Source organism: Eretmochelys imbricata, chromosome 8 (assembly GCF_965152235.1).
Source record: "Eretmochelys imbricata isolate rEreImb1 chromosome 8, rEreImb1.hap1, whole genome shotgun sequence".
NCBI classification, from domain to species: Eukaryota; Metazoa; Chordata; order Testudines; family Cheloniidae; genus Eretmochelys; species Eretmochelys imbricata.
The window spans coordinates 89,886,494-89,907,655 of record NC_135579.1 but is presented as its reverse complement, the minus strand read 5'-3'; the positions used below and the strand labels follow the sequence as shown (position 1 = coordinate 89,907,655).

The 21,162-nt window shown below is 43.1% G+C and overlaps 1 protein-coding gene across 1 annotated transcript in view; it reads left to right on the top strand.

Annotated features, from left to right (window-relative positions):
* The window catches only part of DNAJC6 (DnaJ heat shock protein family (Hsp40) member C6), a 65,107-nt gene that overhangs the window by 13,728 nt on the left and 30,217 nt on the right, over positions 1–21,162 (top strand). The window contains exons 2-4 of the mRNA XM_077824584.1: positions 17,737–17,887; positions 18,936–18,985; positions 19,106–19,254. Coding sequence (XP_077680710.1) covers positions 17,737–17,887; positions 18,936–18,985; positions 19,106–19,254 — 350 coding nt within the window. The remainder of the gene's footprint in view (positions 1–17,736; positions 17,888–18,935; positions 18,986–19,105; positions 19,255–21,162) is intronic.

The window sequence follows — 21,162 nt, the reverse complement described above, 5'->3', positions numbered from 1 at the left end:
TTCGGCAGCACTGTTATGTTATGTGATGGAATTGCTTAGGTTCCTCCAAAGGAGAAATGAAATATAATGCTAGCTTTCTCTTTGACTTACCAGGACATCCCACCTCTAATAGGGAAACCATTCTGCTGGGAGGACAGCAGTAGAGATAGCAGATGGAGGAGGACTCTGGGGGACTTGTGGATTGGCGTTGACAGCAGGAGTCAGGAGCAGTTTGAATTCCTTAGGGCAAGGGAGAATTGGGCTCTTAAGCAGGAGGAGGCACTGATGAACTGATTCACGGAGCAGAGTATGCCCAGATGGAATGGGACCATGCACACATGCAGTCACTGGTACAACTCATACCACTCGGGGCCTGCCTGCTCGATGCCATGGCCTCTGCTTCTCTCCAGAATAGCCAGCACCTCCTGCTCCTGCTACTCCTCTTCCTCCCCCAGCCACCCAGGCTACTGCTGCTGAGGCAGTGAATCTGACCATTGCTGCCGGGGAAGAGTATGCTGGACACCCAGCACATCTTCCGCTGGCACCTCTCAGGGGAACCCCCCCCCCCCCCCCGGCTCCCCAAACATTAAAGAAGGGAATGAGGAGCCCAATCCAGTCTTTGTCACCCAGCCTGAGTGTGGCCCCCAAGCCCATGCAGGAGACATCCCTGTTTGTCCCCCTGCACAATGATCTGCACCTATTCCTCCCCCATCAGGCCATGAGTTGGTGTGGTGTGATGGCTGAGGCTTATTCCCAAGAGACTAATGATACTGGGTTTGAGACCAGGTCCTGAGAGATCTTCTAGGCTGCCAGGTGGAGGGTTGGAGCATGGCTGCTCCCACAAACCAGATTTGAGACCTGTGGGTCATGACACCATATAGTTAGTTTCCCTATCTGTAAAATGGGAATAATGACACTGACCTCCTTTGTAAAGAAATGTCTTTGGGATCTACTCAGGAGAGATCCCACAGGACTAGAAAAGGGCATATATAATACCTATTTATAAAAAGGGAAATGAGGACAACCCAGGGAATTATACACCAGCCAGCTTAATTTTGGTACCCGGAAACATAATGGAACAAATAATTAGGCAATCAAATTTGTAAGCACCTAGAAGAAAATAAGGTCAACATGGATTTGTCAAGAACAGATCATGTCAAACCAACCTAATATCCTTCTTTGACAATGTAACAAGCAGAACTTAAATTCAGCCAGAGCTGTCTGGAGTAGAGCTCCGGTAAATATTTTCCAGAGCTGAAGCCCCAAACCTGGCACACCCCCACAAAGCTGAAGCCCCAAGCCCTGAATTGGGGGAAGCATGGGCAGCTTCTGGAAATAATCTGTGAGAATTTAAGCCCTGGTAATAAGCCTTGTAGATATATCACATCTACTGCTTCCCCTCTATCTCAACTTTAATAAGGCTTTTGATACTGTCTCACATTACCTTCTCATAAACAAACTAGAGAAATATAGCTTAGACTAACCTAGTGTAAGGTGGTGTGCACCTGATTGGGAAAGCATACTTAGAGTAGTTATAAATGGTTCATAATCAAGCTGGAAGGGCATATTGAGTTGGGATTTGTCCCTGCAGGGATATGTCTTGGTCTCATTCTGTTCAGTATTTTCATAAATTATTTGCATTTTGGCATAGAGTACACATGGCCAAGCTCACTGGCCTTCCAAGCCACATACAACAATCTTCAGAAGTTTGAGAGCCAGAGCACGTCTGCCAGGAGCCAAGGCTCAGGGCTTCAGCCCCACTCCTGCTGAAGTCCTGAGTCCTGGCAGGTGCGTCTGTAGGGCTGAAGGCCTGAGACCTTCCTCCCCTCTGGACAGAAGCTCCTACCCTACCAGCCCACTGCAAGGCGGAGGTCCCAAGCACCCCCCACTCAGTCTGGTAGGCACTTTAATGGTAAAAGAGCTGCATGTGGCTTGTGAGCCACAGTTTGGCCACCCCTGGCATAGAGTGTACACTTATAAAATTTGCAGTTGATACCAAGCTGGGAGGGGATGCAAGCACTTTGGAGGACAGGATTAGAATTCAAAAGACCTTAACAAACTGGAGAAATGGTCTGAAATAAATAGGATGAAATTCAATAAGGACAAATGCAAAGTACTACACTTAGGAAGCAGTAATCAATTGCGCAAATAAAAAATGGGAAATTACTGCCTAGGGAGCAGTATGGCAGCGAAGGATCTGGGGTTTATAGTGGATCACAAACTAAATGAGTTAGCAATGTAATACTGTTGCAAAAAAACAACAGTGACAAAAAACAAACAAACAAAATCAACCACCCATCATTCTGGGAAGTATTAGCCGGAGTGTTGTAAGCAAGAAGTAATTCTTCCACTCTGCTCAGCACTGATATGGCCTCAGCTGGAGTCTTATGTCCAAATCTCAGGATCATGCTTCAGGAAAGATGTGGAAAAATTGGAGAAAGTCCAGAGAAGAGCAACAAAAATGATTCAACGTCCGGAAAACATGACTTATGAAGAAAGATTGAAAAAAATGGGTATGTTTCGTCTGGAGAAGAAAAACCTGTGGCGGGACATAAGTCTACATAAGTATGTAAAAGGTGGTTATAAGGAAGAGGGTGATAAACTGTTCTCCTTAATCACTGAGGACAGGATAAGAAGTAATGGGCTTAAATTGCAGCAAGGGAGATTTAGGTTAGACATTAAGAAAATGTCCTAATTGTAACAGTAGTTAAGCAATAGAGCAAATTACCTTTGCAGGTTGTGGGATCTCCGTCATTGGAGGTTTTAAAGAACAGGTTAGACAAACACCTGCCAAGGGTGTATAGATAACTCTGAGTCCTGCCTCAGTGCAGGGGGCTAGACTAGATGACCTGTTGAGGTTGCTTTGAGTCCTACAGTTCTGTGATTCTAGGATAAGCGTTATGAGCAGCGGTATCAGAAAACACTGAGAGGAAGGAATGTGTGAAGCCCCTCTGCAAACCTTGCAGAACTGTTTTTAAATAACTTTAACAATGCTTCAGTGCTCCCCATAAAGCACCCTGAAACAGAGCTGTTACCCTATAACAAAAACCATTGCTCAATGATGGCATGAAAGTACATATATACTCTCCATGGCACAAAACCACCGCCAAAGGTGTTAACCTTGCAGGCCCCCCGCCCAATTACCTGCTTTCAGTTAGTACATTAACATCGTCTGCAGGGGATCAAAACCCACTGAGGTTTATCACAACACAATTATGTAGCAATGTTTGATTGGGTTTTTCCAGCAGCACCATCGCGTCACACTCTGGCTGCACACTGATCCACAATGTGTGAGCAAATAGCATCATGAATTTCCAGGAACCAGGAGCAGTGTGCACGAGGGAGGGATCCAGCTGACTATAGATTTTGAAAACCAGATCTGTCCTGTGCCCACTTGCTCTGGAAGTATTCCCCTTTAGCATCGCACGTGTTATGCAAGCCATGGCATGCTATGATAATGTGAACTGTGCTGGCTACAATGGCATTCACGTGCATCTGCAGGCTTTGCCAATGAGCTTGCAGATGCTCAAAGGTGCACTCCAACACAATTCTGCAGCTACTCAGTCGGTAGTTCAAGTCCCTTTTTCTTAGGTTGGTGATGTTGGGATACAGCTGCATGAGCCATGTTAGGACTGGGTATGTGGGATCTCCCAAAATAACTGTTGGCACAGAAACACTGCATATAACCACATAGTTTCTGGGCAATGAAGTTCCTTTTCCCCCCTCAATACAATCCTGAGCTCCTGGCATCATGGACCTTTCACAGGTGTCCAGCACTGGTGTTCATGAACTAACCCGAGGCCCACTGAGCCTTGGAGAAGAAATGCACAGTAACATTTTTGGTTCACATATTCACCGGCTCCCTTCAGGGGGCAAAGTACTGGGATTGCCCCCTGCATGGTTCAGAACTGCCCTCCCACCCATCCTCAGAAATCCCACTATAATTCAGGGACTTCAGTTATGGTAACCACCTGTGGATAGATTACAGTATGGACAATATAGCCAACCTGCACATCCACCATCCCAACAGTTGACTTCCCAGCCCCAAAATGGTTTGGAACTGACCGGTAGCTGTCAGGTGTTGTCAGCTTCCCGAGGGGCAGTCACTACCTGCTTCTGGAGTGGTATGCATTTCCAAGAATGAGTGGGCTTGCACTGGAGCGTTGGTGCAGGCTGCTTGCACAGCTCCGTGAAGGTCTGTTTTCTCATTTGGAAGTTATGCAGCTACTGGTCATCATCCCAGGACTCCAAGATAATGTGGTCCCACCACACTGTGGTGGTTCTTCAGGACCAGAAACAGCGGTCCACCTATGGGCATACTATTGCAATCCCAGCATTGAAGATATCTGTTCTGTGGGACTGCAGTGGATTATCATTCAGCCCCTTGGTCAGGCGTTTTTGGCATCTCAAATATTTCTGGACCCATTCCATCCAGCAGCCAGTACTGGACCACATGAACATTTGTCCCACGAGCAGTAGCAGAATGACATAATTCTGGACTTGCTTGATGTCTTCCAATGCGGTTTGGCAGAGGGGAGAGAGAACTGGGAGCTGCCGTTGCAAAATGTATGAAGGTGGCATACAGTACCAGCAACACACAGCAAGGCAGTTCCCAGAGTGTCTCCAGTGATGCAGAAGATTCTGGGACACTGTCCCTGAAATGGTGGTGTTATCAGGTCCTGAAAAGGAGCAATGTGTATGTGGGAATATGCCTGTACCCAGTCTATACTTGTGCCCCAGCACAGCGTACGTGGACACTTGGTGCGGGCACAAAATACACGGGCTAGCAGTACATGGAAAAGTAGCCAGGGAAGTGTGCAAGTGTAGACATGGCCTAACTTGAGAGCTACCCTACCAGAGACCTAGCCTGGTGAGTACTGTGCCTACACCCCTTCAGTTTGCTGCTTCCAAACCAATTTGGAATCTTGTCTATATTGCATGAAATAGATTGTGTGTGTGTTTGTATATGTGGGTGGCTTCACTGTAACTGAAGTATGTGTAGTGTTACTTACAGGCCACATCACTGGCCAAAACACCGAGGGAAATCCGCTGACCTGGTTAAAACTTAGCACAATGCAGCAAACACCTTCCTGCTTCAGTGTGCGGTAGTTAAGGGCTGAATCGCCAGTGTGGTGCTACATGATAGACCCACACATTTGTCATGTAAATTAGCAATGTGCTTAAATTGCAGCAAGGGCGGTTTAGGTTGGACATTAGGAAAAACTCCCTGTCAGAGTGGTTAAGCACTAGAATAAATTGCCTCGGGAGGTTGTGGAATCTCCATCATTGGACATTTTTAAGAGCAAGCTAGACAAACACCTGTCAGGAATGGTCTAGATAATACTTAGTCCTGCCATGTATGCAGGAGACTGGACTAGATGACCTCTCAAGGTCCCTTCCAGTCCTATGATTCTATGACACCGGTATGCTTCAGTTGCTGAAAGGCTGTGAATCTGAAATAGAGGAAGAATGTGGTTGTACATTCAGGAAAAGAGAGGAATTCAGGCCTTAAGAGTGTAGGAAGGGCTTAAAATGCTGTTCTTCAGTAAAATGGGGTAGTGTACGTTGGAGGCAGCCTTAACATATGCGAACAGTAGCATGTTGCTAGAATTCAGTTTCTCATTGACGTCCGTGAATCCCATCAGACCTCCTACAATGACCGTGCATGATTATTCTCTTTAGCCAGGTACACATTTAATTATAAAACTTTCAAATACACTCATAGACAGTTATACAGATTGGGTACATTCATCACATTTCAGAAGAGTCTGCAGCTCATACTGACCCCTCGGCCTTCTCAGCCAGTGTTTGTATCCTGTAGTGGGTCACCCTCCCGTCTAGCATTCTTCATGCAGTTTCTATTACTGCCACTTTGTCTGTTTCTTAGACTAATTACCTACTTAGAAAAAAATTATTCTGTGTCTTTTTTTATGTTCCTGACCCTGTCACTCTGTGGGAAAATCTACAGGGCAAGAATTGGGCTCCTCAGCCTTTTAAAAACCCTCTTGGCCACCTGTGACCCAGTCTCCTGACAATGAGGCATTGAGGGATAGCTGAAGACTCTTTAACAGCTTAGTGAAGGAGCATTTCCTTTCCATTCAGTAGTTGGTGAGCTGCGTGCACCTCAATCATCACCCTGTACTATCAACCCTCTTCTAATGGATTTAGTTTCCCCCTATACTCAAGACCCTTTATTCTTCTGTCTTTAAACTTTACTGTCTTCAAGATGATTATTGTAAAATGGCCAAACGGTGCACAATTCTCCAGATGAAGGAGTGCCAGCTGTTTTAACACTGTTATAATCTCATGGGATTTGTGATCTAATCATCTCTCTATACATCTCAGTGTATACTTGATTTTCTTAACCATTGGCTAATATTAAAATTGAACTTCAAGTTCCTGCTTGGTGGCATCTTCCCTGCCCCCTTCCCTTTCTTGAGTTAGTGTCTGAATACTGGTCTTTTTTTACCTAGTGTTTAAGTTTTCATTTGTCCATGTCTAAGGTACTTTGTCTCATTGTCAGGCCTAGTGGTCAGAGTCCAAATGCCAGAGGCAAGGTTTGAGACCGAGTCAGCACCAGGCATCAAAGCTGAAGGGTAGAACCAGATTATCTGGAGACAGCAAAGGCAGGACTGGAGTGTGATTAGGTGCAGGGCACATCTAGGCAGGAGCAGGGGTTGGGATGAGATGAGCATAGGGAGGCAGAGAATTCACAGGTGTGTGCATTGAGTAGCCCTGATCCTGTGCCGCTGCTTTGCTGAAGAGCAAGCCACCTGACTGCCTTAGCCAATCAGGTTGTTCTGCTGTCGCCCAACTGTGCTCATTGACTGCCTGATGAATGGACAGATGCAGCTGCAGGGCCTCATTCCTGACACTCACGCAGATGCTCCAGTCTCCCTTCTCAGGGAGTCAATACAGCAGATGTATACTGTGTGACATCTTTACACCTGGTGATGTAAAGTATGCGTGAAAAGTGGATGTAACAAAGTTCTCTGCCATGTTGCCATGTGCCTAGTCTTACCCAAGTTGTACCCAGTGAGCACTAACCTGTTACAAAGACCTTGTTTTAAATTTGGATTTTCAGTACATTTTATAAACCTTGCTAGTTATCTGTACAGCATAACATTAAAAACTTCCTTGAAATCTCAGTGAAGTGTCTACTGCTTTACTCCTGTGTTTTATTGTCACTGTGGGGATCTTATCAGATGTAGTCATGATTTCTTATTAATCCATGCTGTCTTTTCCCAGTCTGTACTTTTCCAGATGTTTTGTTTTGTCTCTAATCAGTGACTACAGAAACTTTCCTCATCTAAGCTTAGATTTACGGGTATGCGCTATCACTCCTTGATCCCCTCTTAAATATATATGTAATTTTAGCTTTTCTTCAGTTTGTGTCGTCTTGTTGCCAATGAGGAATCTAATTTCAATTACAAATTCTTTTATTTTACCTACAATATCTTTGTTCTTTCTGAGTTGTCCCTTGAATTTGCCTCAGTAGTTTGCAATTCTTTCCACCACCTCAAATCTCATCTCACCCATGTCATGGTGACTATAGAATTTATACACTGCTGTCGCTCTGTGTATTTTGGGATATCAAATTTATTTCGTGTTTTAAATTTATTTAACAGCTAAAATGTATCGGAAACCATTATATGCTTATTGACTGAGGCTAAAAGCATGAAAAAATACAATTTTACTCCTTGGTCCAGTGAAGAAAACATTACTTCACACTAGCTTTTCAGAAGCTGAAGGTTCAGTCGTGAGCATATACATACCAGAATCAGCACTCTACTGATGCCTAATATGTAATACTCACAGGCTGGTGCTTTGATGTGTAATTAACCTTTTTTGAAGGACTAAGTTAGCAGGAATAAGTATAAATGACTTACCACAATAAAACTAACATGCTTAGGGGGTGCTGGTGCCATCATATATTAATTATAAACCACCATCATGTAGGAATTTAAGACAAAATTGTGATTAGGGATCCATTTTTAGATTGTGCCTGCACATCCTTTATTTCTCCCCCAACCTCCTCCCACACACTTTCATCTAAGATCAGATATAATTTCTGTTTAATATCAGGATGTGCTGTGCCCACGCCTTGACTACTCTCTCCAGTTCTGATTGTCCCATCTCAAAAAGGATATAATAGAACTGGAAAAAGTTCAAAGAAGGGCAACAAAGATGATCAAGAGTATGAAATGGCTTCCATATGAGGAGAGACTACAAAGATTAGGGCTGTTCAGCTTGGAAAAGAGACGACTAAGGGGGGATACGATAGAGGGCTATAAAATCATGATTGGTGTGGAAAAAGTGAATGGAGAAGTATTATTTACAATACAAAAACTAGGGATCACCTGATGAAATTAATCGGCAGCAGTTTTAATACAAACATGAGGAAGTACCTTTTCACAATGCACAATTAGCCTTTGGAACTCATTGCCATGGTATGTTGTGATGGACAGAAGTATAAATGGGTTCAGAATAGAACTAGATAAGTTTATGGAGGATAGATCCATCAATGGTTATTAGCCAAGATTGGCAAGGATGCAACCCCATGCTTGGGATGACCCTACACCTCTGGCTGCCAGAAGCCCATCGGGGAAGATGGGGTGGATCACTCAAACTGCCCTGTTCTGTACATTTCCCCTGAAGCTCTGGTACTGGTCATTGTTGGAAACGGGATACTGGGGTGACCCAGAATGGCAATTCTTATATTTGTAATCACCGACTTGTCATTGACTTGGTGGACTCTCATTCTGCATTATGAAGGGAAATGGACATGATCAGACAAGTCAGATAAGTCTTTTTCCTTGTTTATTCCTGACTTTGGGTTTGAGAGGGAGGAGAGAATGGGGTGTAGCATAGAGGTAAATTGGTTATGTTACCAGCTTCCTACAGCAGTGGTTTTTCAACCTTTTTTCATTTGCTGACCCCTAAAAAATGTCAAATAGAGGTGCAGATTTCCCCTTTGGAAATCCGACACATAATCTGTGGACCCCCAGAGGTCTGCAGACCACTGGTTGAAAACCACTGTCCTAGAGAATTGTCTCACTTGCAACCTTCAAAAAAGTGTGAATGTTTACTGATAAAGGAATAGTTGGGTGATGATCTTAATGTATGGCCATTTTACATGGAACTGTGCTCCAGCAATATACTGGTTATTTTCTAGATGAATGTCTGAGAGAATGCATCTGTGCTTTGATAGATGTAGACTGTAACTTCATAAACAAGTGTTAATGCCAAGAAATATGATAAGTCACTGCCTTTTATAACTCTTTCTCTAGAACAGTACCCAGAAAAGTCATTTACTTTGCAGCTAATCAAAACTTTCAGTTAGAACCCTCTCTCTGATCAAAATTAACAACAATTGTGCTTCGTCAAAGGCTGTATTCCCTTACCTATTACACAAAGTAAAACTATTTCCCCATGCTTATTTTTTCCCCCTACTATTACTCGCGTCTTCTTGTCAACTGTTGGAAATGGGCCGTCCTGATTATCACTACAAAAGGTTTTTTTTCTCCTGCTGCTAATAGCCCACCTTAACTGATTACTCTTGTTATAGTTGGTATGGCAATACCCATTTTTTCATGTTCTCTGTGTAGATACATATATCTATATCTTCCTACTGTATTTTCCACTCCATGCATTCAATGAAGTGGGTTTTAGCCCATGAAAGCTTATGCTCAAATAAATTTGTTAATCTTTAAGGTGCCACAAGCACTCGTTCTTTTTACCTATCTGTGTTACAGTAGGACCTAGATGCCCCACCAAGACTGGAACTCATCATGCTAGCCATTGTAAAAACAAATACTGTGTCCCTGTCCCAAAGGGATTACAACCAAAATGGAGAAAACAAAGGGTGAGAGGCAGAGAGTTGTCACAGATAGTGACTTGCCCAAGGTCACATGGCAGATCAGTGGGAGAGCTGGATATAGACTTCCAGGTCTCCTGACTCCAAATCCAATGCATTATCCACTCAACCAGTATTTCTCAAAATTTTGAAAGTGGAGCCCCACTTCAGGAGAATGTAACCAGTTGCGCTCCCGCTTGTGCTGTAAAGGCCTACCCAAAAGGAGGGATCCCTCAGTGTAGATTGTGTAGATCTTCTTGCATTCCTAGACCAGCAATGAAACATCAACAATGTTTACATTGTACAGTATCATCGGCATTTGAGTTAGCACGCATGGGGAAAAATGAGGCAGTTCACACTGCAGCACAATTGTTTCTCAGCCTGTCTGCAGACCCGAGTGGACATCACTGCATTACTTCCACTCAGGTCACTTTTTTGAGGTTTTCTTTGCAACCTTAATAACTAGAGACTCTTTCTAAAGAAAGCTGAGTCTCTGGAGAACAATTGAGACATCTCTGTGCCCCCCCCCCCCACCTCCACTCCAGGGTGGGGGTCAGGGGTACACTCTCTACTTTACTTTGGGAAACACTGCACTAGACCACGGTGCAACAAACCTCTTTCTTCTTTATACAGTCACGGCAGAGCAACCACAGGCTGTTGGCTTGTTAGCTGACTGCCCCTGCAACATTGCTAAGCCGCTACATCACGGAGCTGCAAAAGTTGTACAATTTTCAAAGTTCACTTTGCAAGTCTTGATATTTACTAGAACTACAGGAATGAAACCTTTGGAGTTGATTACTGAGTTCTGCTGATCTACTCTGTCAGAGCACATCTTGCTCATGGGCTATGTTTCTGAGAGGGACTGAGCACCTCAGGTATTGCTTTATAATAGCAATACATGTTTTAATTTTTGAAAACCTGTACTTGAAGGATTCTAGGGAATCTAACAATACTGAAAATCTAACACAAAAATTAAAAGGGCAGCTGGATCAAAAGAGCAAAAGCTATAGCGTAAATATTTCTTCTTTCAAATTTTCTAATTCTTTAGAAGCAGGTTTTCTAGGGTCTAATCTTTCCTGGCTGCCTGATAGATTTATGCAGGTAACTTTCATCAATGTGAGTGAGTTCCATTTATAAAACTACCATGCACTTTAGTGCTTTAAGTGTCTCTTTTAAATTAGATGAATCTCGGAGGTGCACAGCATATAACTGATCACCTCCAATTTGCAGTTACAAGAAGGCATGGGTAAAGGATTATCTCTAACACTTGTTAGATTTTGATGGCTACTCTTGTAAGTATATTTAACAAATGCAGCACTTGCAGCTCTTAATATTCTCCATTATCAGTGGCTGAAAGGAGTCACCTGTGCAGAGAAGTGTCCTTTAGAAATACCAATCACCTTCACAATTTAAGTGTGGGTTTGTATCTTTCCATTAATGTTTTTAAAATGACTTGAGATCCTCTGATGAAAGGCACTAAGTGATAAGCATGGAAGATAGCGTCAAGACTCATAGTCTAAGGAAAGAAGTGAATTAGGAAATCCTCAGTTCTAATCTCCATTGACACTCTGGCCTTGAACAAGTCATAATTTAACTTTCCCCCTTCTGTAAAAATGGGGATAATAGTGAAACACTCAGAAACTTCACTGGCTTTATTGGTAGCTCTGGGGGCTCAGGGAATGCAGGATTAGACCCCTTTTTGCCTATATCACAGAGCTGTTGTGTAGCTTAATGTTGAAGAAAAGTGCTGGATCATAATTATAGAGGTTTTTGTATGTTTTAAAAACAAAACGAAATGACATCCCTGACGCTGCCATGGTAATGATTTAAGGAAAAAACAATTCCAAGATCTGCAGAGTGAAGTACTTTGGGGGAATATGTGGCATAAAGAGCCAGAAATTTGGAAATGGTCAGGGAACTGAAGTATCTGTGCAAAGTCAGTAGAAGAACTAGCTGAGCTCCTTTAAGTATGGTGTCAGACTTCTGTCATGGAACCCTGTATATTCATTAGAGCATTTAATACTTTCAGAATGAAAGCAGCACTGATATATAGAAGAAAATGGAAATCTTCCATTTTTTTTTATTTTTGAACTGATCTGTAGTTCCTGCTCTGACTTAAGTTATATTCTGTTTTATTGCCTCAGTAAATTTAACATATACTCTGCCATCAATTTACAGGAGTCACCACCACTAGGGGAAACAGGAAGATATTTTTTCTCAGCATACGGCACTGGAGCATACTCCTGGGAGCTCCTTTGTTAAAGTTTTGCCATGATATTTAAGACACAATTAAGGTGACTATGTCTGTGCTTCTGGTAAAGTAACTCCCTCTTTGGATACTGCTAATACTAAATTATTCCTGAGAGTGATTGCTTATCCATGGGTATTATGTAATTTTTATAAAGCCCCAAAGATCCCTCCCCTCCTATTCTGAAATGGACCACATTGCACCAGGAGGGAAGACACTCCTGATTCTTTGGAGGAAGTGAGTGAGAAAGGGTTAACTTGCTACCAGGACCACAGCTGTCTGCTCTCCTTGCAGGAATCTGCAAGAGAGCAGGGTGGGGTTAGCCCTGGAGGCTTGGTGACTATTCAGTCTCTCTCAAAAGGGAGCAGAGAGCATGTGCAAGAGTGCAGGGAAGAAAAATGTTCCTGGACTGGGAGCTGTGCTATGGAGAGGACCCTAATGATCTTGGTAAGCTGAAGTAAGACTGATTCCTTTGCTTTCTTTCTGTGTACTTCTGTTTGCCTTTGCCTTGGTTTGTGAGTTGTCTGAATGAAGGGTCTTATCTGGCTTAATTTCCTGACTTTGCATGTCTGCCTTCACGCCCCAGTTCAAGTTAAATACTGTCCTATCAACGTTAATATTCAGACTAGCTCTTGGAAGTTTGCAAAGTGCATTTTAAATGCTTGTTTGCTTAATGGCTTTTTGTTTCCTTCCTAAGGTATAAGAAAAAGCCCTTACTGAAATGGGAAAGTGTCCTAGCCCTGCACCTGTTGCTGCCAGCACATGCGTCCTAGCACACTGGGTTTCTCACAGACTGAGGTGACATGCTTGTGGAAGCTTCCTGTCAAAATATAGGCAACTCATCTCTATCTATCCTCTCGGTCACTCTCCTAGTATCTGTCTGCAAACACACTGTATAAGAAGTGTCTCTAAGAACCCTGCGTTCAGGGAGGATGTAGTCTCGTATGTAGCGCACGGGATTGGAACCAGCAGCTCTGATTCTAGTCCCAGCTCTAGCAGTGACCTTTGCACAATAGGTTTAACTAACCTGCTGTGGGCCTGTTGTCGTTTTTCACTCTTAAGACTTCTTCCTCTTCTGGAGAGAGACCAATAATTAAATGGCTCTAGAGGAGCATAAGCAAGATAAGACTGATCATAAAGGAATTGAAACTTGAAAGAGAAGAAGTTTAAAGGTGAGTGAAGGGCAGTAGTTCCTAACCCTTGTGTTGCTGTTGGAGAGACCTCGCTGTCTAGGTACTTAGGTGGCCCTCATCACTGTAGCATCAGTGCTCCTTGGTCATTAATGGTTTTTATCCTCCTCATGCCTCTGAGGTGGTGGTATTCCCCATTTTACAGATGGGGGAACTGAGGCACAGGGTAGATTAAATGACTTGCCCAAAGTCACTGAGGAAATCTGTGGCTGAGCTGGGAATAGGGCTCAGGCCTCCATCCATTAGGCCATTGCTCCTCCAGTCTATCCCGTTATGCCAGGCTGTGGTTCAATAGCACTCTGTCTGTTCCTTTTCTTCCCTTCTGACTCAAATCTCTTTCTCCTCTTGTCTTCCTTCCACTTTGAATTAATTGTTCTTCTTTGGTCTTCTCCTCTGTTGCTCCTCCTGTCCCTTCCCTCCCCAAAGGATATCTGCTGCTTGATGCCTGGGGAGGTCCATTGGTGTTATCTGGAGGCTGGGACACCTGCTCTCACAGTAAAATGGGATAGTGTGAGAGTAGAAGCAGAAAGCATGGAATAGGGCACTGCTTCCTGCACCTTTAATCCTGTACACAGATGGCTCCTGTGGCCAGCTATATTTAGATGCTGTATCAGGAGCGAGGCAAGAAGGTGAGTTTCAAGGCGCTGCCCATCTCTTTACCCACAGCAGCATATTTGCAGTGGTGAGATGGAATTGATTTAGGGTCATGGAGCTTTCCCTGTGACCCCCGGCACCAGTTTGGTGCCATCTAAGAGAAAACGCTGGGCTAGGGATCTATGTTGGTTCCCCAGTATGATGCAACTTCAGCATCCCAGCCAAAAATGGACACCAGTATTCCAGGAGTTGTGTTTTGTATCTCTGTGAGGCATCCAGGGCGCAGAACTGTTCCCCCTTTTTAAATGTCTTTGTCCACCTTTTCAATTGCAGTCAGTCCACTCCTGCATGAGTGCCCACTCTTTTTAGAAGGCTCCCTTTTATTTGACTTTGCACTGATTTTCATATCTTTAACTGTTCTATAGCATTCTGAGTGCCTTGCCTTATTGTAAGTGACTGTAAAGGACACTGCCAGGAGCAGCAGCACATCTTAAACTTTTTTCGGGGGGAGCAGAGAGGGCGATCTGAATGGGGGTTTATCCGTTTTAGTTGGTTATCACATGGGGATTATCTAGGACAAGAACCAAGCAGACACCTGATGCAATGAGCAGAAATTTAAAAGTAACAACTGCACCCCTTTTTGTAGGTTAATCTAGGAGTGGCTGATGTCCCATATGGTAAGGTGTCTATAACTGTAGCAGTGCTATATTACGAATAGCTGGTATGTATGCCTGGTCATATGGGCACATGGTGTCTTCAAAATGAGAGTTTGCCTCTTGAAAACGAATGGATTTTTTTTTTCTCTCTCTCTCTCTGACAGACGAATGTTTGAACTTGTCAACTAAATGAACCAAACTGTCACTTTACCAGTCTGAGCCACTAATGTGGAAATCTTAAAAGTGAGAAGATGGGGGGGACAGGGACATAAAAAGTCATGGTTTGCAAAATACCTTGACTAAAACTTGTATCGCAAATAATGACCAAATTATAAAGAGCTAGAAGCTGTCAAAAGTGACAATCTCTCTAAAATACTTAAGCTTTTCAGTGACTATCCAATAATTGAATTAGTAAAGGTTTCCTGCTGCATACAGAACAAAAATCTCATACTCTGCAAGAATCGGTTCTTCACAAACAAGGATAAGATCACCAGACAGTAATTTAACACCAGGTCAAAGTTAACTGGATTGCTATGAGTAAATGTGCAGAATATTGGATTGAAGGCCGGGTGCGAAACCCCTACCAGTCTAACTTGCAGGGGTGTATTTTTATGAAGATACACTTGCACACTCCTAACATTGTAGAATAAAATGTTACTAGATTTTAACACTGAATTTCACATCTATGTTTATGAGCTTTAATTAATAATTCTAGTATTATTAAAGCACAAGCAAATGGGCACTTGCAATGCAATTGGTCTTTCCTGGGAGGAGTGGGGGGAGGAATCTCATGGTCTTGTGCAGCAGCCTAGTTCCCCACCCTGGTAATGTACAGTCTGTGCAAACAACACTGCAAAATGTGCCTGCTATCTTCACATATTAAGAAGGATGCTTATTGCCAAATATGAATGATCTTGTATTCTAGTTTTTTTTTTCCCCCCCATAAATAGAGATTCTTCCAAATGCTGAAAGAACATTATGCCACAAACTGTGCGTCCCTATCAAGCATGTGTCCATCTGTTGAGCTGTATGTTAGGTTCTGAATCATTCCCTCGAGTATTCAGAGAGCAGCTTATATTGAGAGGTGTGCCCTTAAACGCAGCTATGATCCTTGGTTGTTGATTGTCTCCATTAGAACTGCACCAGGACTACTGATTATGGTTTTCAAAACTGTTAATTAGAAGACTAATTAAGTGGAGTTTTAGCAGAGATTATCAATTGGATCTAAGTTGTTGGGTAGCTTTTTTTTTTTTTTTTAAATCTGCTTAATTCCTTCCTCAAACATTCTGATCTCTTCTCTTTTTAAATGGTTGAACTGTAGGTACAGTACAGCTGAAGTTCTATTGATGATTTCTTCGTCTACAGAACAGAGTTTTGTAGATAGTGGTTAGGACACTAAGGGCTTGTCTACACTACGCAACTTTTAGCGACAAGGCTGTGTCGACACCTAGAGCACCCGCGGCACCCCTTAGGCTATTCCCCCTCCCCAAGATTTAGTCGGGGTATATAATACTAGTCATGGATAGATCACTGGCTGTGAATTTTTGTTTACTGTCTGTGACTAAAACGTAGCCTTAATTATAGATAATCAAAGGATTTTTAAATCTTTTGCTAGACTGATGCTTTGCAGTTCAGTTGCAGAATGAAATAAAAGAACCCGTGTACTGCAATCTGTAACACAATTGGAAGTCACTTCCAGAACAATACTCTCAGCTGGAAATTAACAGAGATTCTGCATCCATAACAAAGCTTTTCACAACTTAATTATTGAGGATTACAATAAAAATAAACATCAAATCACTTATTTTATTTGTGCAATGAAGGACATACTGTGTATAAGAACACATTGCATCCTACCATGCTAATACTCTGTCTTGTTTTGCTCTTGAACATTCACTTTATCACAGCATTAAATCACAACTGTGAAGACATGCCTCTTCTTATTGTTTACATTACATTAATGCCCCAATCTAGTCCAGGGCCCACTATGCAAGCTGCTGAACAAACATATATGGCTTAAAAGACCCACAAATATGGTCTTGCCGTCCCTCAGTAAAATTGACAAGCCTGTCTTGCCTATTGACAATGGATATTGCCAGGAACATGTAACCCCATGACAATCTCCATTCCTAAGATACCCTGTCTGTGAAATGGGATGCCGACTATCTCCCCTCTTGCATGTTGCATGTATTGGGAGGGTGGAAGGCAGAGAATAGGAAAGTTATTGGTTTGTATTTCTCCTAGGAGACTAGATGTTCAGGGATTGATAATTGGGAGACAGAGCCTGTGACTTCTGAAATGCATTCAGGCTCGTGACCACGTCAGCTGTGATAAGAGTTGCTGTCTAATAAATATTTTAGCCTGTCTGAAAGAGATTTCATGGTAGAGAAGTCAGTTATAGGAAGGGCAACCTTAATGGAAACTGAATTCTGCTTGTATCCTGAGGCTGGGTTAAGGCAAAAAGTAGCCTAGCTTGTTCTACTCTTGCCCCTACTGTGCCAATTCTATAGACCAGGGGAGGCCAAACTTCAGCCCTGTGGGTGGCACCTGCTGGGGCTCAGGGCTTCAACTACTTTTCTTGCTGCCTCTCCCCAAGGAGCTAAATTAATGACCCCTCCCTGCAGCTCCCAGGTGTTTGCTGCTGCCTCTCCATGCAGAGCTAAAACCTGGGAGCTGAAGGGAGGGGCCATGGGGGGGAAAGAGGGGGAGTGTGCCTGGGGGTGTATGTCTCAAGCTGTTGGGAGGACTGAACATTCAAATTGTGCCCCCCTCCCGCCCCTTTACAGTTGGCAATTGTCTCTGGCAGAAGCCCCTAGCCCCACCCTGCCGCAGGGCAGAAGCCCTTAGCAGCTACCCCTCCCACCCCCCCAAATAGTAGATGGAGAATGGTGGGGTGGATCTCTGGGAGGCTTCGGGAGCTGCAGTGTAACTGCAAAAGAGGCACAGTTTGGCCACCCCTGCTATAGACTGTCAACCTGATGCCTTGCACGCAACGCTAGCAACTTCTAAACATCTTCACCTTGGCCAGCAGGAGTGCTTCCACAACTCTGAAAATCGATATTTAGCTGGAGACCAGTGAGAGTAGCCTGTTTCCTGATCTTAAGCAAAGCACTCGGCTGTGTTACCATGAGGCTAAAGCAGAGTGCCTGTTGGCAGCATGTTCTTTGTTCTGAATGAGTGACATCTGTAGCCTTTTTTTTTTTTTTTTTAAAGGGGCATCATCGCCAGACATGGAATCCACCTATGGGGGAGGCTTACTAGACATGGTGAAAGGAGGAGCAGGGCGACTCTTCAGCAACTTGAAGGATAACCTTAAGGACACCCTAAAAGATACCTCTTCAAAAGTTATGCAATCTGTTGCCAGGTATAGTACAACCAAAGCCTCTCAGTGCAGGTAAAACAAAAACTGTAGCTCCAGGATGTTAGGGGAAAGGAAACTTTGTTCTTAACTGGCATTGGAAAAAGAAACTGGTCTTTTTCCAGGTTATCTAGAAAGCTTTTCTTTTATTTATTTGATGTGACTTTTATGAATGAATCGGTCTTATAATTGGGTATATGGTTTAAATGAAGCTAAGGCCACTAAAGCAAGATTTGTAACCTTGGGATGAATGAATGTCAGAGATCCTGAACATTGGGATGGGCCTTTCCTATCCATTCTCTTCTCCAAGTCTCTCTTTACTACTCTTACCTCTATATCCCTTATGCGATCCCACTTCTACCCTACGTTTTTGTCTTTAAATACCGATTCTCCCGACTGACTGACCTCTGTTCCCTCACCCATCTGCTGTTCCACATGAGATGACAACCTCTCGCTAACATCTCACTTCTCCCTATTTAGCCCCCCTTATTGTTCCCATCCTTAAATCCATTCTTGACCACTACCTTTTAAGAAAATTTTGTTGACTTGTTGTACGCTGTTGATCACTGCAGCTGACTGCATCTCAACTAGGCACTGTGCTCTGGTGCCGCCTTGTGGTGCACACTGTCTATTCTGGGATAACTCTGAGGTGGCAGAGCAATTGTTCATGATCTTAGGAGTGGCTTTCAGGTGTCTGTGGAAGTGACTGACCGTTCAGGTTGCTGAAAAATTTCCATTAGAAATTGGAGTCAAGGCAGCTGCTGATGATAAAGTGGAGGGTGTTCTTTTTGACAAAAAGTAGACAATGGTGTAAAGACAACTGGATATATAAAAAAGAGAGGGTTGTTTAGTCCATTGTTGGAAAGCAATATTTTAAAACTCTCTGATTCTGTCTTGTTTAGACTTAACTTCCAAATGTACTACTAAGTAGTTTGTCGCCCCTTGTTATCCATTCCTAATCTGAAGTGAGTCTTCGTGGAGAAACATTGTTGTCTTGGCTTCTGTATATAGGTGTCTATGTTAACAAGTGTCTTCCCTGCTTTCTTTTCTTTAGTTATGCCAAGGGAGAGCTAGATATTTCTTATGTTACCTCAAGAATCATTGGTAAGTGTCAGTCACTTGTGTAAATGAAATCATGCTGTCTGCAGTACTCAGTGTTTATGAACCAACTTCTGAACCCTGTTGTGGTCCATACTCACTCTTGTGTGTGTTTGGTCTTGACAGTTATGTCTTTTCCTGCTGAAGGGGTTGAACTGGGGTTCAGGAATCACATTGAAGATGTGCGAACGTTCTTAGATTCACGACATCCTGACCACTACACGGTCTTCAATTTGTCACAGAAGTCTTATCGTAGTGCCAAGTTTCATAACCGGGTAAGTGCTTTCTTCTGGGATACCAAAGCCCAGGATCACAAACTTTGGAGGACAGTCAACAAGAGGTCTCTGAAGCAATCTCACTCAGAGTTCTTACAAAACAAAGGGGGCAGGTTCTGTGCCTCCTAAGAGGCAGAGCACAGAAGGCTCAGGGAGATGGGGACCAAAGGTGGCTTTAAATGCCCATTTCACTCCCTGGATTCTGGCCTACTATAGGGCCTCAAACAGCCCCTGGCATAAGTTAAAGCCGCCCTTGAGGGCTCTGTGCTATGGCATGTACCTGCACTGGAGCTTGCAATGGGAGGGACTGTAGGGGTACTTAAGTTGCCGCTATGCTACTCGTGACTCCTGTACAGCTGCTAGAAACTGCTGCAGAGGAGTGAGGAATAAGCACTTCTTCAGAAAATTTTCTAAGAGAATGACTTATCAGTCTATTAACACTAAGTTTTATATACTGACTGAGTTGCACAACTCTTTAAAATTGTAGTGTGTATGAATGAAAGTAGCTCCCATCTGCATGACTGCCTAACAGCATAATACTCAGGTGCTAATTTTGTTGAAGGCCTGAAAAGCAGAGGGTAGTTGTGATGGGTTAGACCCCCTCCTTCTGGGATGCCACCTCATGTACTAGGGTTTCACTGAGCCCCTCCTCCACCAGCCTGGATTCCCTGCCCTGTTTTGCTGAATTAGGCTCTCCGGCCTCTTGCAACGCACACAGGTAGGGCCACACCCAGCTCAGACACAGACTGAAGTCCACTCTGTGTGAGAGGATTCACCCAGCATTCACGTGCACACCCCCTTTGGGGAATAAACCCAAAATAATACCGTCTTGCGCTGTATAGAAAGATCTGCACAGCGCAAGCTCATACATGTATACAAATTGGAAAATCACATTCAGTAAATTATAACCTTTCCATTGATACCTTACACGAGCCATCTTACGTAAAGTATATCTTAACCATATTTCTATGAAGAATATGGGGTGTGATGTCACCGTTGTAATCACCTACAGTATTGGTAGTGTACATAGGGAAACTTCACTTCACCAGACTCTCTTAGAAAGAATTAAAAAAGCAAAGTGGTGAGAATAGGTATCCTAACAAAGGTGCTTCTAAAGAAGTTTTCTTTAAAAATAAACCAGCATACTTCTGTGCTGCAAAACTGTCTCTCTAGTTATGTAAAATCTTGATGCAATCAGTGATATTCCTGCCCTCACAAAATAAAGTTATATCTGGAAGTTAAATATGGGTTGTGTATCTGGCTCTGCCCCTACTTTTATTATTTGAGAAGTTACTAATGCTTTCTGCCTTCATTTCCTCCTCTAAAACCAGAATGATACCAGACAGAAGTGTTGGGCTACAATTTCTTGAAGGTTTTAAAGCATTTGGAGATACCTGTAGATATGCAAGGTTAGGCATAACTGGTTTTTTTTAAAAAAAAACCCCAAAAACAAAGCACTTTCTTACAAGCAATCTTCTTCCTTCTTTCTAGCTCTGTCTTCCACCAAAATGCAACATTAATTACAAAACTTAAGCTAGTGTAGCAAGAGATTAGTCTGACCTATAGTTGTTAAGTAAACTGAAGAGTCTATTTGCAGCCACTGTCTAGATCGCTGGTAGCCATTCCATTTACATTTGTGTGCACACCATGGCTAAAAATGCACATCACTAAAAAAAATGGCTCCATTTGTAAACGGCCTTTCTGTGATGGTGTTGCATGTTGTCAGTGAATCAGGAAAACCTGTTAGGTGAAAATAATCAAGGAGCTTTTAATTCACTTTTGCTCAACAAATTCAGGTATATTTGTTGGCAATGGGGCTGAGATGAGGAGTGCTCAAAAAAACCTGAACTAACGTCAGGACTCTTCTGTATCCATAGAAGATGCAGTGGGATCTGTATTTACAGCCAC